This window comes from Symsagittifera roscoffensis, chromosome 3 (genome assembly GCF_963678635.1).
Source record: "Symsagittifera roscoffensis chromosome 3, txSymRosc1.1, whole genome shotgun sequence".
Classification (NCBI taxonomy): domain Eukaryota; kingdom Metazoa; phylum Xenacoelomorpha; order Acoela; family Convolutidae; genus Symsagittifera; species Symsagittifera roscoffensis.
Window position 1 is genome coordinate 15,760,380 of NC_087064.1, and position 15,801 is coordinate 15,776,180.

Below are 15,801 nucleotides of genomic sequence, written 5' to 3' on the forward strand. Positions count from 1 at the left end.
CAAACACGGACGCTTAATAGGAATCAAAAACTAGCCACAAATAAAGCAGAGAACAGATGCTATGCAATTTCCAATGCTACAGCGAGATTTCCTAATAAGTGAACACTTCTGATGAACACTTTTATTTGCGAGTTAGATTAGAAAAAAAAGAGGGTTCGTAATAATACACTAAGCTAATCGCAAGGGTATTAAACTCAGTGAGAGGAAGTTCAACTGCTAGAATTACGCTCTAGAATGAAATAATATTAGTTTAAGCCATGTTAAACGCAGGAAAAATAGAGATCAAGCTCACTCTCGAACTCATTATTCTCCCTCTCTCCTTTTTTGGCCAATTTTCAGACCGTTTAACACTGAAAGACTATACTCTGATACCAAACTTGATCCCCTCCGAGCTTTCAATTAGGTAGTCAAAATCTGGAAGAAGAAAAACTGCATAGTTCCATGCGCCCCGAGGTAGTGGTCGAAATAATACGGTAACCAACAGATGTGTAAATAGCACAATTTTCTGGCCACAGTAACGCTACAAAAACATTTTTTTTTCATACGGCGAGAGAATTGATCGCCAAAAAATTTACTTTCCACAGGCTTGAACTGACTCAAATAGGCTTAAGCTAATTTTTAAATCAGACCACACCCCTTTCTAGTCGCCATTTATTAGTCAGACCAGATTTTTCGACAGAAACAACTTTTTTGCTTCCGGATCTTCTTGGAATACCGGTCACGACCGAAAGGGCTTTAATTAAATATGACTCGACCTCGTAGGTCATTATTCAACTATGGTAACTAATTTTGGGTGCCAAAAACTCCACTTAGTCCATAATTTTTTCTTACATCTGGCAAGTCTCGAAAAATAAGCATATAAAAAACTTGAAAAACAACTTATTGGAAACATAAAGACATCATAAATAAAAGAAACAAAATTTACCTTTTTGGATAAAAATTACCTTCCAACCGCTCAAAAAAAAAGAACAGAGGCAAAACAGATCTATGCAAAAAGATGAAAGTCAAGAAAACATGCGAACAATTAAATATGGTGTTTTGCGAGTTTTTTTAAGAAGCAGTCAAAAGCATTTTGTTTAATTTTACAGGCAAAATTTCCGTTTGTCACCAAAAGGTGTTTTTAAGTGGGCTGCACTACGTTGAACTGTTGAGAAACTTTCGTTCGCTTTACACAAGCTAAGACGAAGTAGCTCAGAGGAACAAACTTCAACTGAATACAAAACGAAAACCAACTATCAAAGTAAAAATGATAACTTCAAATGATAAAATTTAAAATCTAGAAACTAACTATTTGAAACCAAAATAAAATAAAAGCTAAATACAGAAACTGATATTTTGCTTTAAAACATCTGAGTATTGAGAAACAGATAAACCTAACAAATCCATTTCAAAAAAGCTGACATCATTTTGACATTTCAAAATGATGAAATCTAAACATTTTGAAAAAATTATCAAGAAATCCAAAAATATTATTTTAGTACTTCACATAAACCGGCTACTTTCCACCACAATACAGCAGAAAGCAAGGAAAGTTAATCTATCAAAATTCAATTGTTGACAAAAAACTTACACTTTCGTTGAAAAGAAAAAACAGGAAAAATTCATATACTCGATGACATGCACAATTAAGATTTTGATAAATACAGACGTTTGCTCAATCAAAATTAACAGAAGTTTCGACCAAAGTTGTTGCATGAACGATGAAAACGAAAAAATTTCAGAAAATTTTAATGGTATTGTTCTATTTTTGTAACGTTAATTTAGTTTTTTTTGAAAATTCCTCGTAAATAGTAAATCATTTTCACACACAAAAAAGGTTTAAAAAACTAAATTTTCCCACAAAAATTTTCACACAAAACTAAAAACGTTTAAAAAATACATTGAAAAAATAAGCCAACAGAATTACAGCCGATCGACCTTTGGCTCCAAAAAATCCTCGGTAACGAAAAACCTATTTAACACAGAGGCGCAGCGGAGCTTCGTCTCACTTGCAATACAACACTAAAGGCTAGCGAATAGAAAATTAATGCGAAATAAAAAAAATCGAAAATAAGAATAAATTCAGAAAAACAGTAAAAAGACACAAACAGCGTTTAAAAATTTTAGCTTTCACTGAGCGGCCACAATGTCGCCAATGCCTGGGTAGATGCCCACTGAGTCGAAAACTAAAATTTTTGAAAACAAACTACCTGATATTTTTTTAGAAAAAAAATACAATCATTAATTACCCTTGAAGCGACATGAATCACAAACCAAGGTAACTAAGCCAATAAAAGATGAACCGAGGACATTTAGACGAATTAAGATTTTAAGCAAAAAAAACAAAAACTGAAAAAATACAAAGTCAAGGCTATAAAATTACAGGAACAGTTCAAAAACACTTGCATCTGCGATGAGAATTACTGACCGCAAAATATATTACTACCACTATGTGACATCTAACCGACAAAACGTAAGCAGAAAAACGAAACTCCAACAACAACTTTTCCCGGATACACACCCACACACACAGAAAAATTCCCAGACCTTAGGGTGTAGAGACAACCGCGTTACCTCTAGGGCAAATGGGAAGGAGTCTCGAAGTTGATTAAGTTCACAAATAAAGCAACTTCAACTTTATATTTGTAAGAAAAATTGTTTACGGGAAAAGTCTAGTTTCCGATTACAAGACATTTGCTCTCGCAGTAACAAGGAGTCATAGAGTGCACACAAGCCACATTTGCAATCAATACGCTAATTTTGCTTTTGATTGCCGTCAAGCTGAATATCATTTCGTTCAATCGATTACCATTCTGTGAACGAAACTATTTACGGAAAGGAAGTCTGGTACCCGGTTGCAAAACTCTGGCTTATTTCAAGGGTATAAAAAATCGTGTATGTTGACAATAGCACTGACACAGAACTTGTCTGAATTAGGAAAACACCTTTATATTGCCTGTTCTTTGACAAAAGAAAACAATACAACACAAACTGTATTTGGGCTCGCCTACATCAATACGTTGTTTTGCTTTTTAAGACGAACAAGCGTACAACGACAGTGAAACCTCGAAAAACAACACAAGCTGCGTCAGAAAATCTCGTTTTTCTAAATTTCGAACCCGTAGTTCCAAATTTTGAGATGGAATAATTGCGCTCGGCGTAGTTTTTTAGACAAATTTTTATTGTTGAACAAAATTTTAGATTACATGTTCAGATAATTTTAAAAATTGTTCTGAGCTCGGTTTTTAAAGATCTATTGCATCAGTGAACATTTGAAAGGCTATGAGTGGTGAAAATTGCGGCAATTTGATCTGGCTCAAAACCCAATATAAATTGACCAGGGACAAGATATCTGGACTTGTTACCAGGTTGCTAAACACTGACTACCTCCTTTCAAAATATTAGAAAAAGGAAAACTTAATTTAATTAGAATTTTAACTATTTTGAAATAGACTATACCCAAAATTATTCCAAAGAACTCAGGGTGCTGTCGCAATAACTGAGCCTTTGCCCCAATGCTAATATAATATAACCCAGACCCGTTTAACCGAAAACAGTTCGAATAAAAAAAACGAGCAATCGAAAACAGTTTGAATAAAAAAAAATCCCAGGCTTTGGAAAAAACTTGCTTGAAAACCGTAGATGATATAAATTGCAGTTGTTACTATCAAAAATGATCTGAGAGGTAGTTACATTTGAATTTTAAAGATATTGAGCATGACATATTGTACTTTGTACGAAATGCATTCTGTCAGTGCAGTAAATTTTACGTGCAAAAATTGTAAGAAAAGTAAAAAAGTTGTTTACAGTAAAAAAAAGTCTAGTAACCGATAACAAGTCACTTGCTCTCACAAGTGCAATTATGTTGCATGCTGCTGTTCACTTCACTCCTACATCAATTTCAGGTGAAATAAATGAACGAAATCCTCGTTTTAAATAGCATCAATGGGACGTCGGATAAATTATCAAAACGCATCCGAAATATCAATAATGCAATCAACTCGATTGCAATATCACTGATATTCGATAGCAAACGAATTCGGAATGAACTTCATCAGAAATCAGCAATCAAACCGCAAAAAAACTTGATCGCGATCAAAATTTACATGAATTCGAAATATATGCAATCAATACACTAATCATGCTATTAAATTCTTAACAGTATATATTATATTGTCATAATGATCACAAGGGTAATAAAAACCGTTGATACTGAAATTCTTCAACATTTGACATAGAACTTTTTTGAATAAGAAAAATAATAATTCGGTATGTCTGTTCTTTGACAAAAGTTTATAATACAACACAAGCTATTTTCGGGCTATGTTAGTACATTGTTTTGCTTATGACGAACAAATGTACAAAGACATGATTGAAACATCGAATGAGAACACAAGCTGCATTAGTAAACTATCTCGTAACGAATTTAGGAAGGAATATTTATGTTCGGTGCGTTTTTTCTTCGTCAGTTTTGACTCTTCTACTTCTCACTTTTGAATATTTTTATATAACCTAAGAAGTAAAAAAAACTTCGATTCCTAGGTAAAAGTTCTTTTGACTGGTAAGAAAAAGGCGGCAGTGGATCAAATAAAATATTTCTGCAAATTATCAAGAAAAACACTTTGCTGAATTGCGCAACTATGTATAAATCTAGTTGCCGCTTTGAATGCATTGTTTATCAACCAAAAAATGAGAACACAGCGCGCATTAAATAGCTCAAACCCGAAAATGATCACTCAAGCTATCGATATTTTCTATTCGAAATAAATAGACCACATCTGCAGGCACTAATATTCGCTTCTCTTAAGCGGAACAAAAATCGTAAAATAATTTTCCGTTGCAAAATCATGGCTTATCTCATATCACGGTTTTTATGACGAAAATGAAGGATGAAGTTTTTTTTAAAGTACAGGTAAACTTCCTTCCGAACAACAGATTCTTGATAGCATTTCACTTACAGCAGTTGACCCTTTCTCGACTGCCTCTTGCGCATATTCCACTTGGAACAGATGTCCGTCTGGGGAAAAGACTGTGATTGCTCTGTCGTACGAAGCAGACATTTTATAGCAGAATTGGAACTAACGTATTCTTCTACAAGCGATGGTTTTTTTAAAGTAATTGACAGCTTATAATTTCACATCAACTAGTGATTCCCGACGCATGCACAGTACAATGCTGATCTGAAATAAAACTACTGTCTTAAGAAAAAAAAACTGCGAGCAGCTTAAAGGTCAAGCCTGGCTACATATGAGATAAACGAACACTATTCGAGGGTCTTCGCGTCTTCTTCAAACTAAATTCTTGGCAATAAGCACAAATGATTAAGTTGTGAGAAAAGACATGTTCACTGCGTATAGAGATTGGATTTTTACAACTGTGGCAAAAACGCCATTAAAATCACTAAAATTAAATTATTCTTCACGGTATATTACAAGTTCAGCGAGCGACAGAAGCTTAAAATGTACAATTTAGCAGAACACAGGGCAGTCAGTTCGCTGCTAGTTTTCTTTGTCCGAATGAGGCTGTGAGATATTGTTCTCAAACTGTCCCATCATGTTGCCTGGGCACTTATAGTTGGCTACAATAATAGTTATTTCTCCGTTCTTCGCATACCCAAAGCCCGCATACTTGGTGCTTTTCCAGATTACTTGTGCAAAATGTCCAGTTCCGGGTTGGAACTCGAGCTTCGAAAAATCATAATCTTTCACTTCTTTGTACCAGTGGTAGACAACTTCATCGGCAGTCGGATTCAGTTTCAAGGCCTTGGCTACATTCTCTCCGTACCGTGGGTTATCGCTGTGTTTGAATTCATTATCCCTGATTAATTTTTCGGCCCATTCCTGGGCATGCACAGCGCATGAATTTGACCATTTTAGATCTGGAACTCCATGCTTGGCGCGATAGTTATTGTGTACTTCCAAGAGATCGAGCTTGAAAGGATCGGCAAGCTTCGGATCCGGTTTTCCTCCTTCTTCTTCTTCGTCTGAATTTTCCGCGTCGTCGTAAAATCCTTGCCGGTACTTCTCTGGATCAAGGCCTTTCTGTTTCAGTCCGCAGTCGAGACACATTATGTCGATACTCTGGTTCTCTTTTCCTTCAGCTAGAAAGTACTTCTCCACCAACGACAGCTGGCAAAACTTGCAAGCCATGCACACCTCATGCCATTTTCTCCCTTCAAACTCCATGTGCTTGTCGCCATCCAGACTAGTGATTGCTCGATTGCATGAAGCACATTTTTCCGCGTAAAATTTACCATAACAGTCAGTGCAAACTTCTTTGGAATCAATAGGGGCGAACTGTTTATCCCTTAGAGAAACTTGACAATCAGCGCACTTGAAACAGTCGGCGTGGAAAGGCTGATCCTCATGAAGCACTCCGTCATTAATAATTGCGTCGTGACATTTGGTGCATTTATACGCAAACTGCTCTTTAAAGCAATCCAAACAGTAGTTGTTACCATCAGACTTTGGATGGAAAGGATCGGAAGACAAAGTTTTCTTGCACGAAAAGCAGAACATACAGTCTGAATGATAGACATTGTCTCTCCACGATAGTTTCTTGGATCCAATTCGAATCACTTCATTGCACTTATTGCATGACGGTGAAAAGTTATCATCGAAACACATCGTGCAGTAAATTGATTTTTCCTTGAGAGCAAATCTATCTGCGGACAAAGCAGTCTCGCATTTAGTGCATACAAAGCAAGACTCGTGCCAATATCGATCTTCGTTGCAGTAGCTCTTGTATTTAGGGTGTATTTTCTGTTCGCAACCAAAGCAGCTATTTGCTAAGAACTCGTTATAGCAGTTAACACAATAGCAACCTTCGTCTCTTCGGACATATCGATGACCATTTAGATCATGTTCACACTTCACACATGAAAACACCGTTTCCTCATTTTCACCTGTCATTTTCCTCTGCAAAACGATAGTTTAAAATTATCAAGACAACAAAGTTACCCACCACAATTGTCTAATTTATATCATACAGTAAGAAAAATCAACATAAATTTTAGAAACAGCAAAAATAACCAGTTATTGATCAAACAGCTCGGAATTTTGCGGTCGTTCATTGAATGACAAAAAAAATCTTTGTTTCGAGCCATTCCCGAGCCTCAAAATAATGGATGTCAGCAAATTGTTGATCGAGGCTTCGCTGAGTTCATCGTAGACAAGTAAAATTTGTTCTTGGCAGCTTTCATGATACCTGCGATGTAACAGGTTGCTGAACCTGATTGCGCGATAACTACAGAAAACAATCAACTGGATGAGAGGTAACAGCTGCAACTAGCTCATGCAAACGGATTTGACTATCAATACAACCATGTCGCGACCAAATTTATTTGTCTTGTGACCAACTGCCAGCGTCTGAACACCTTTGCGGAAAAAACCAATGAATGATGCTGACCCAAAACTTACATTGAATGAACAATTTACTTCAAACTGAACCGCTCCGGTTTAACACATACCCTTGTTTCATTTGGACACTATCACGGGTTATTTTTTCAATAAATGTGTCTTAATTTCAATTCATGACCGAGATTTGACAATTATAATCAAATATAACCAATCTATTTTTTTAATTTACAAATGTAATTTACAATAATTCACATACATTTCACAGCTATCACTAATCCGCTTCAATTGGCAAACGCGTAACTATTTGAGTAAATAATAAACTTCTGAGAGCGCGTCGCTATCTCCCAATTGTAACATTCGCCCGGAAGATACATATCGACGGATAACAAAACTAAGTCTTAAGACGACTGGCCAGCGTCTAAACAGAGCTTTGCATGTTTTTCACCGTCTCTACCAAGCCAGTACTTTTCGGTGGTCTTTCTTACATCGGGTCGACAAAAACGTTACTGTTCTCCGGCTTCGACCAGAACGCTCAAATTAACTGAATTACATGCAAAAATAGTGAGCTCATGGCTGGGTCTCAGTATCCCCAGACCACGAGGTCACTCCTAAAAACAGGGCTACTACTTATTATATTACTATTGTTTTTGTTCAGTAGATAAAAATCATCATCTCCATCGAAGATGGATCAACCCTTTCCCCCAACCCCTAGCACCTCATCCTTGTCAAAACTAATCAAAATATCAGTTAAATTCAAGTCAGGACATGACAGGATGCTAAAAGTTTATGTGAGTTAATAAAAGTTTCCGTCCCGAGACCCTTCCGGATTCTTGAATCCGCCGAATCAAGCTCCTTACTCTTGATCTCTTGCTAATCCGGAAGGCTGGTTCTCACCCTTCACCGTTGTTGGCAACGGCCTTGCAACTATTGTAGCAGCACAATAGTTGCAACTCGGAACGCTCTCTGCTATTCTGTAGTTCGTTGTCGTTCTCCAATCTCGATTTTCGTACTGTTCGCAATCGCAGATAAAAGTTGTTCTCTTTTTCACTCGCTTTCTGTTAAAAATGGCCGTTTCAGCATTTCTCAGAAATGTGACGTCATCATTCGAATTTTTGAAAATTTAAAATACTAGAATATTCTAGCCCTCACCGTTTGGCTAAACGTTCCAATAACGTCGTTAATCCTTCGAAATCATCAACTCGGAAGGCTTACTGCTCAAAATTCGAATCCTGCATAAATTGCATTTTGGCCATTCTGGTCGAATGTCACATACTCCCCGGACAGTCCGGTCAATGTCCTCATTGAATCGCGCAATGTTCTAAATGGTTACAGTGTCATCGAACAGAATTTACAAAATGCACGAAATTACTTTTATCTACGTCACATCGACTCACTGCAGAATATAAATGGCATCATACTACATCACGGTAGCCTTCAAATTCTTTCATTAATCTGCACACTGAGGATATGACTTAAGATAAAACATATTTTCTGACTTCCAGTGTCAATGTCCCGATTGAAACTTTTTCTCCTAGATTTAAAAGGTGTTGGCTTGCAGGACAGTCCTGCCAACCAACAAGCTAAAATTATCCTACTATGCTCCTTCCCTTCGGAAATCTTGCTTGTTTATTGTCCTGAATATTAAAACCAAGAGACCTTGTGGTTAGAAAGAACAATGCAACAACCTCCCTCCTCAAGAAGTTACTCAAGTTTTTCATGTCACCACAAAGTGATCAGTCTTCCTAAGTGATTAAAAACAATCATGCAGGCTGGAATATTTAAATATACTCTTCCCTCAAGCCTTTCTAAATAAATAACAAGTGAGTGTCTCTAAAGCCACTTCAACTAAAACCAAAATGCAAATTTATAAATGCAACAATTTCAAAACTCAACTAAATGTTTCAGTTTTCAATTACAACTGGTTGCTTGGTTTCTCACTTGAGTTTTTCACACACATAAAACAATTCTGAGTTTTAACTTTTCTTCATCATCCCTTTGTTCTCTTCTTTTTTCGTCGTTTAGATGTTCTAAAACTTCTAAATTCTTCTAATTTTCTTTCTTGCCGCCTCTTGTTTTCTCGACCATTCGTCAATGCTCCATTTCCTCCTCCTGTGACTCTGACTCCGCACTCTCGGTTTCCGTGTCTTGTAGCACGTCATTGACTATCCTGACGCTGTTGGAAGCCGTCCTCCAACACTTCTGCTCTTCCACCCTCTGTTTACAGCAAGGTAGGGGATCCACGTTTGATTCTCTGTTTCTACAGAAGCTGTTGTGGAGACACAACGTCACGTTTCTCTCCAAATCTTCTTTCAGCATCTCTGCCTTCTCATTTCCACTACGCTCGCTCGTCCTGGAAATTCTTTTCACAGCGGTGGTCACTGCATTCCGATGGGTCACGAAAGCTCGCTTGAAAGCTCCTGCCCCAATGTCCAGCTGATATTCACTGTACACTCTGCCATGTTTCGACATATGCTTTTTCGCATACTCGTACAACCATGCAGTCATGTTAGCTCTGAACCATGGCATCAATCGTTTTCTTGCCCATATCTTCTTCACTTCCATCGGAATGTTTAGAACTTTGCACATTGTCTCAAAAAGATCTAAATCTTTTAGACAATCTAATTTCTGCAATTGTTCTCTCGTCGGTGCCTCCTGTCTATTATTTTCTCTCACATGAGCTTCCAGCCATCGTATCGCCATCATAACTCCCACAATCACTATTGTTATGGGCTGTGATGAATCTGGTAAACCCATGGAGAGCAGCTCTCCAGAGTCCCAGATCAACACCAAATTACTACGCTTGGGATACCACCAGGTCTGCAGCAAGCAGTGGCAAGGAAACTCGTCATGTGTCAACATGATGCTCCTCCAATTGCGCTTTCCTGAAGCTTCCAGCAATGGTTCCACTTCCATCATCACTCGGTGGATTTCATCATTCTCATCTACTGCATTGTAATCTGTGACAGTTGATCCTCTCTGTTTCTGTTTTTCAAAGTCACTGAAGTTCCCGCTCACATATCCCATGAACTTCTTTCCTAGTATTGACTCCAACTCCTCTTTGGTTCTCTCTGGAACTGCTGAGAACATCTTACATAGTAACTCGTAAGACTTTTCAGACATTCTCGCCAATCTCACGCACTTTGGCACTGAGAAAGCTTGATCCACGATCGTTCTTGTACTCTTCACGTCCACAGCCACGAAATGTACAGGGTATCTGCTCTTGCACATTGGAGCCAACGTTGAACCCACCAAATATCGTGCTCCTGATGGTCTACAATAAGTTTCGCTGTATCTGATGTTCATCTCTGTTTCGATTGCTTCCCTGCATTTTCCTATATACTTCTGCTCAGTCTGCAGAACTCCTGGGAATACTTCTACGCTGATGGCTGTGACCATCTCATGTTTCTGTTCTAGATTCAATAGTGACTCTAAAGAACCAAACATGCTGTAGAATCCTAGTGCTGTCACTAGATTCACATCGGTTCCTCCATGGCAATCTGCTATCAGTTCCGTTTCCGTTCTTGCTTTCATCACTACATTTCCAAACAATACTGTCAACTGCTTGAGTTGTTTTTCCAGGGTTTTCACACAGTCTAGACTTCCACAAACGTGACCCTCTAGTCCACAGACTTCCGCCAGACAGCTACCAGGTTTGACCCAGTCTTCTGGTCCCCAGCCAGGCAACTCCACTCTATCTTCTCCGTTGCTCTTAGAGGCTGTTATCATCACATTATATATGATGTTGAGGTCACGCAGGTTACAGTCCGCATTCAGTTCCCTCTGTATGTCTTGTGTCGCCCGTAATATTGAGTCAGCGTTGGGACTAGGACACCATGATGGCTTCATCAATTCCCACACTGCCATCAAGCTCGTTCTCAGTAATTCATCTGAGAATCCCAACCCAAATTCCATTCTCTTGTCGGATTTTGGTACTGAAGGTGCAGTCACCCCTTCTTCCAAGACCAATCCCAATTTGGCCTGTGGATTGTTAACGCTCTTAGTCGTTACAATTCTGGACGTCCAGAACCTTAGTAACACCGCCTGCTCATAATCAAAGAAGCAATCACGTATGTCCTCACTCAGGAAAGGATTGTACGCTATCCCTATGATCCCGGATACATAGCCATATGACTTCTTCTTGATCGGTCCACAGTATTCACTGGATTTCGGCAATGCTCCCATAGATTCTTTAGTGAGCCTCAACTCCTTGTTTGAGAATCTCCTGATCTCGTCTATCTTTTTCATGGGTTCCAATTCTTCAGGTTCTTTCATGTTCACCCTCATCGGTTTACTTTGCTGCATATCCAGCATTGCTAGTAAGAACATGGCTTTCGTTCGCTCATCGCCTTCCTTCAACATTTTAACACAAGTGCTTAATGCAGGTACTGAGATCTGCTCTATCAGGAATCGAATGAAACAGAGAGCGTCTCTCCGCTTTGCACACGCTACTGCTGCTCCCTCCTGGACTATCAGATCCCTCAGATTCGTCATAAGGAAAACTTTTTCCTCCTTTGATCTCTTCCTTTCTTCCGAATCATATTCTTCGCGAGTCAGTCCCATCATGCACCAGGCGAGCCTGAGTTGTAATTCTGTCCTTACGTAAGGTACTGCCACGATAGCATGTATTCTTGGCGTAGTCCTCATTTCTTCTTCGAAATACCTCAATACTACTGCTTTCCATGGAAGGCTCACTAACTGCTCGATCGTCTCCGCCTCTACGTCAGACGACGCCAAAGTTCCATACGCCTTCTGCTTGAGGGTGGTGCCTTGCAACATCGTTTCCAGATAACCCTCCATGGCTTTTTCGTCTTCCAGGGCCATTACATACCCTCTAGCCGAGTTCCGGTATTCCAACATCTCCATGTATCCACCGGTGGGTTCATCTATCAACACTGTCTCCGACACTGTTAGTCGGTTGTATTCCACTGGTGTCAGTTGTCCTGCAACACTTCCTTTTCCATGATTCATGGGAGATGGTTTGAAGTCCCTCATTTTGCTCTCTCCACATTGACTGAGTATTTCCATTTCTAAAGTTGCTCCAGTCAGAGTGCGGTCACTCCTTTTGGATTTATAACCGGTTGACTTTATCCCCGCCATGAGAATGGGTGGCACCATCGCTATATCAGTTAATATTCTATCTGTGCCAGACAATTGATAATCACCTTGCCCCAAATCCATGACTTCCTCGACTCGTTTTCTTTTCGCTGAGTTACCAGCTTTCATCGATATTTCCGAATCCACTTTCGTCTTTCCAATCCTCCTCGGCATCACCCTGCTGCCTAACTTCATTTTCATCGCATTGATTTTATCAATCACCATTTTCGATCGCATCGTTCCTCTCCTGGTCCTTGACAGGTACACCACCTCTCCTTCATTGTCCTGCGGTGTCATCTTGATGGGAGAATTCACTTCACTCTCATCAGTGGCTGAGTCGATCAATAACTCACTCAGTCTCCCTTCACACTCATCAAGCTTGTCAAGTACTTCTCTCATCAAGGGTTGATTGAGACCTGTTTTGAGAATGGACTGGGTCCCATAGCTCTGAATCACAGTCCAGACTTCTTCCATGAACGCCACTCTGTCCAGCTTACATCCCGTCCTACTCTCGTGGTCTCGGTGATGTAGTTCCCATTCTTCTTCGGGTAGCGTTCCCAAGAAAGGTACTCTGGCTGAGGCCTCTATTCTTCTCCTCCGAGGTGATTCCATGAGGATTCTCTGGTCGTTATTTCTTGAATTGCCAGGAGAGCTGCTCTCCGGCAAATTCCGTTTCATTTCCATAAAGGCTGACGGAGGCTCCAGTGTCGAGATGCCTTCATCCGCTGGCTCAGTCGTCTCCAACGTATCTGCATTGTTCTCAAGATCACTGAAGATATTGAAATCCAGGCTGGATGTTCCTCCTGTCGATGCCCTGTCGTCCTCCCCACCAGCTTGATCTTGTTGCATGGGTTCTTCAGTCTGACGGTTTCCACCCTGTCCGTCATCTCCTTCTGACTTGTCCCTATTCGAGTTCGATGGTCCTTGTTCGTCTTTGTCGGCTTCTTCCTGGAATCTCGGTATGAGCAATGTACCGGCCGACTTATCTTCCTCTTCTCCATGGACCACTTTGATTTCTTCGCAGCCGAAGGGTGCTAGGAAAATTCTCGTCTGCAGTATTCCCGCAACTTTCATCTCTTTTCTCACACTGGTCAGGATTACTGAGGCTTCAGGCAATTCAGTCCTGCCTCTCATCTTCATTGGAGCTAAGCCTAGTCCCCTCCATTCCTCATCAAATCCTTCAGGCTTGGGAGTAGCAGCGTTGCTTATTCGCCTTCTCGTCGCTTGATCCGTGTACGCAAATCGTGTGTACTGTAACACGGCGGCATTTCTCCCCACGAAGTATGGATCCATCGTCGCCGAGAAATTCCCTACTCTCCTTTCATTGGTTTCGAATGCTCTCAACCTAGGAGTTTGTACTACGGAGACTGCTCCGAGCAACATCCTTCTTATCAGAGGGAATTCAGGGATTGCTTCGGGTAGCTTCTTGTAATCGCCCCAGTCCTTCGTCTCTTCTCTCACCTTGTGATACGCTGCTGTGAGACGAGGCACTCTGGTCATTTCACCATTCGTTTTGTCATAGGGCCTCAGATTCCAAAGCTTTGGAAACACATCGATGTGCCCTCTTTCTACTTCTCCCATGCGGTCACAGAAGTGATCGTCAAAATTGATGACTGTCATCTCTGGCTCCGATATTTTCGCAAATAACAGATCTTCACTCATGAGCTCTCGCAATACGTGCTGCTCACACCAGTTCAGTGTACTACCGTCCACTGCCGATATGAGGTTCAGGTGCAACACCGACCTCCTATATGCTTCCACTTTAACGTCAGGGAACGCAAAGGTGACTGCTGGTCCATAGATCACTGTCACGAACTCCGTGACTCCTCTGATCAGCGCCAAGGGATCGATTCTCATAGCTAAGCTCAAATCTGTTAACAGCGGCATGCCTCCAACATGTCGTCTAACATCTTCCTCTCTTTCAATTGTCTCGTCTTCTCCGGTTCCAAAGCGATTCTGCTGCAAGAGATATTGGATAAGAGTGTGTCTCAGGTCTCTTATTTTGTTCCACGAGTCTGTGGATTTCTTCATATCCAGATTCCTCACTCTCTCTTTCATCTGCTCTGGACAACGTGCCAGTTTCATCAGTCCTCCCAAGTTTCCGTGGGTTATTGCGATCAATGTCAGAAGTCCATCTAGTCGCAGGTTCTGTATTCCATCCGTAAGCAGTATCACCGGTCCTTTCACGAAATTCTCCGCTCCAAATGTCACAAACAGGGCTATTAATTCCACTATCGATACTTTCACTACCGCTTGGAGGAATTCCTTTATCAAGTAGTGCGAGACTTTCGGGTAGACTTTTGCCAAGAAGGACGCGGTCCATCCGGCTCCCAACCCTTCTAGCATGCTGTCTGTCCTTTCAAATCCCTCCTGTCCTTTCACTTCCTGGGTCCAGAAGGTTTCCAGAGTAATCTGACACATTCTGTTCACGAACTCAGCTGTCTTTTCTCCGGCATTTTCCGCCAGGTTCACCTCCTTCAACAAGTAGGCGTGTATCTTAGTGATCATTACTGGGCCTTGCTGAAAAGCATCTGCACCCAATGCCGCTACTCTCGGATTCAGGTGTAGCCACTGGTTTGCTTCCGGCTTGGTTCTCAGCACCATCGCTTCCAGATGAGCTGTTGTCTCCAGTGAATTCTTTCTTCTCGTGTCTTCACTCGCCACTTCCATTGCTCGGAACCACAAGTCGTTGGACATCGCCGTGATCACTCGATGGTCGTCATCTATTCCTGGTTTCAGTTTGAGTTGCCGACTGAAGTTGGACAGTTCCAACCCCAGCACCTCGTCCAACACCAACATGTGTAGCGCGTGGTCCTTGAACCCTCTCATCGCGTTTGAGATATCTGACCATACTGCAGGCAGTTCAGCCTTAAGTGGCCTCAGGTTCTCCATTTCTATCATGCGATTCGGGGCTGATATGATCACATCATATTTTCCCTCCGAAAGTAAGGCTACCATTGCATACACAAATTTCAGTCCATCCGGGAGATGTGCATATCCCGGAGACAACGCAAATACTACTCTCAATGTCGCTTTGTTGAATGATCCATCCTTTGTCGCGTCTACCACTTCACCCATTGACTCCAGGATGTCTTTTATCGCGGGCCATACTGCGTTTTCTGCTGTTGCAGGATCTCTGAGCCTGCTCAGAAAACCTCTACTGTGTAGATGGTCATTGATGCCAGCAAACACAATCGTTATCGGGTTCATTTCTGTCTGCCTTTGTACCCCTATAGCCAATGACACTGATTGCAATAGGTCTAGGTCAACTGCGGCCAGCATTATGACGTCCGGCCAAAACAAAGACTTAGAGGTGTACACGAACTCTGAATTCGCTACTACCATGATTTTGGCCTTTCTCATCTCTGCT

General features: G+C 40.8%; 2 protein-coding genes across 2 annotated transcripts in view; one reads left to right on the top strand and one right to left on the bottom strand.

Annotated features, from left to right (window-relative positions):
- LOC134841365 (ubiquitin conjugation factor E4 B-like) overlaps positions 1-15,801 on the top strand; it is a 478,213-nt gene that overhangs the window by 142,576 nt on the left and 319,836 nt on the right. The gene's annotated exons all lie outside the window — the stretch shown is intronic.
- On the bottom strand, positions 5,371-6,928 carry LOC134842022 (four and a half LIM domains protein 2-like). Its single transcript, XM_063858162.1, has one exon. The coding sequence runs from the start codon at positions 6,888-6,890 to the stop codon at positions 5,478-5,480; it is 1,413 nt and encodes a 470-aa protein (XP_063714232.1). The 5' UTR covers positions 6,891-6,928; the 3' UTR covers positions 5,371-5,477.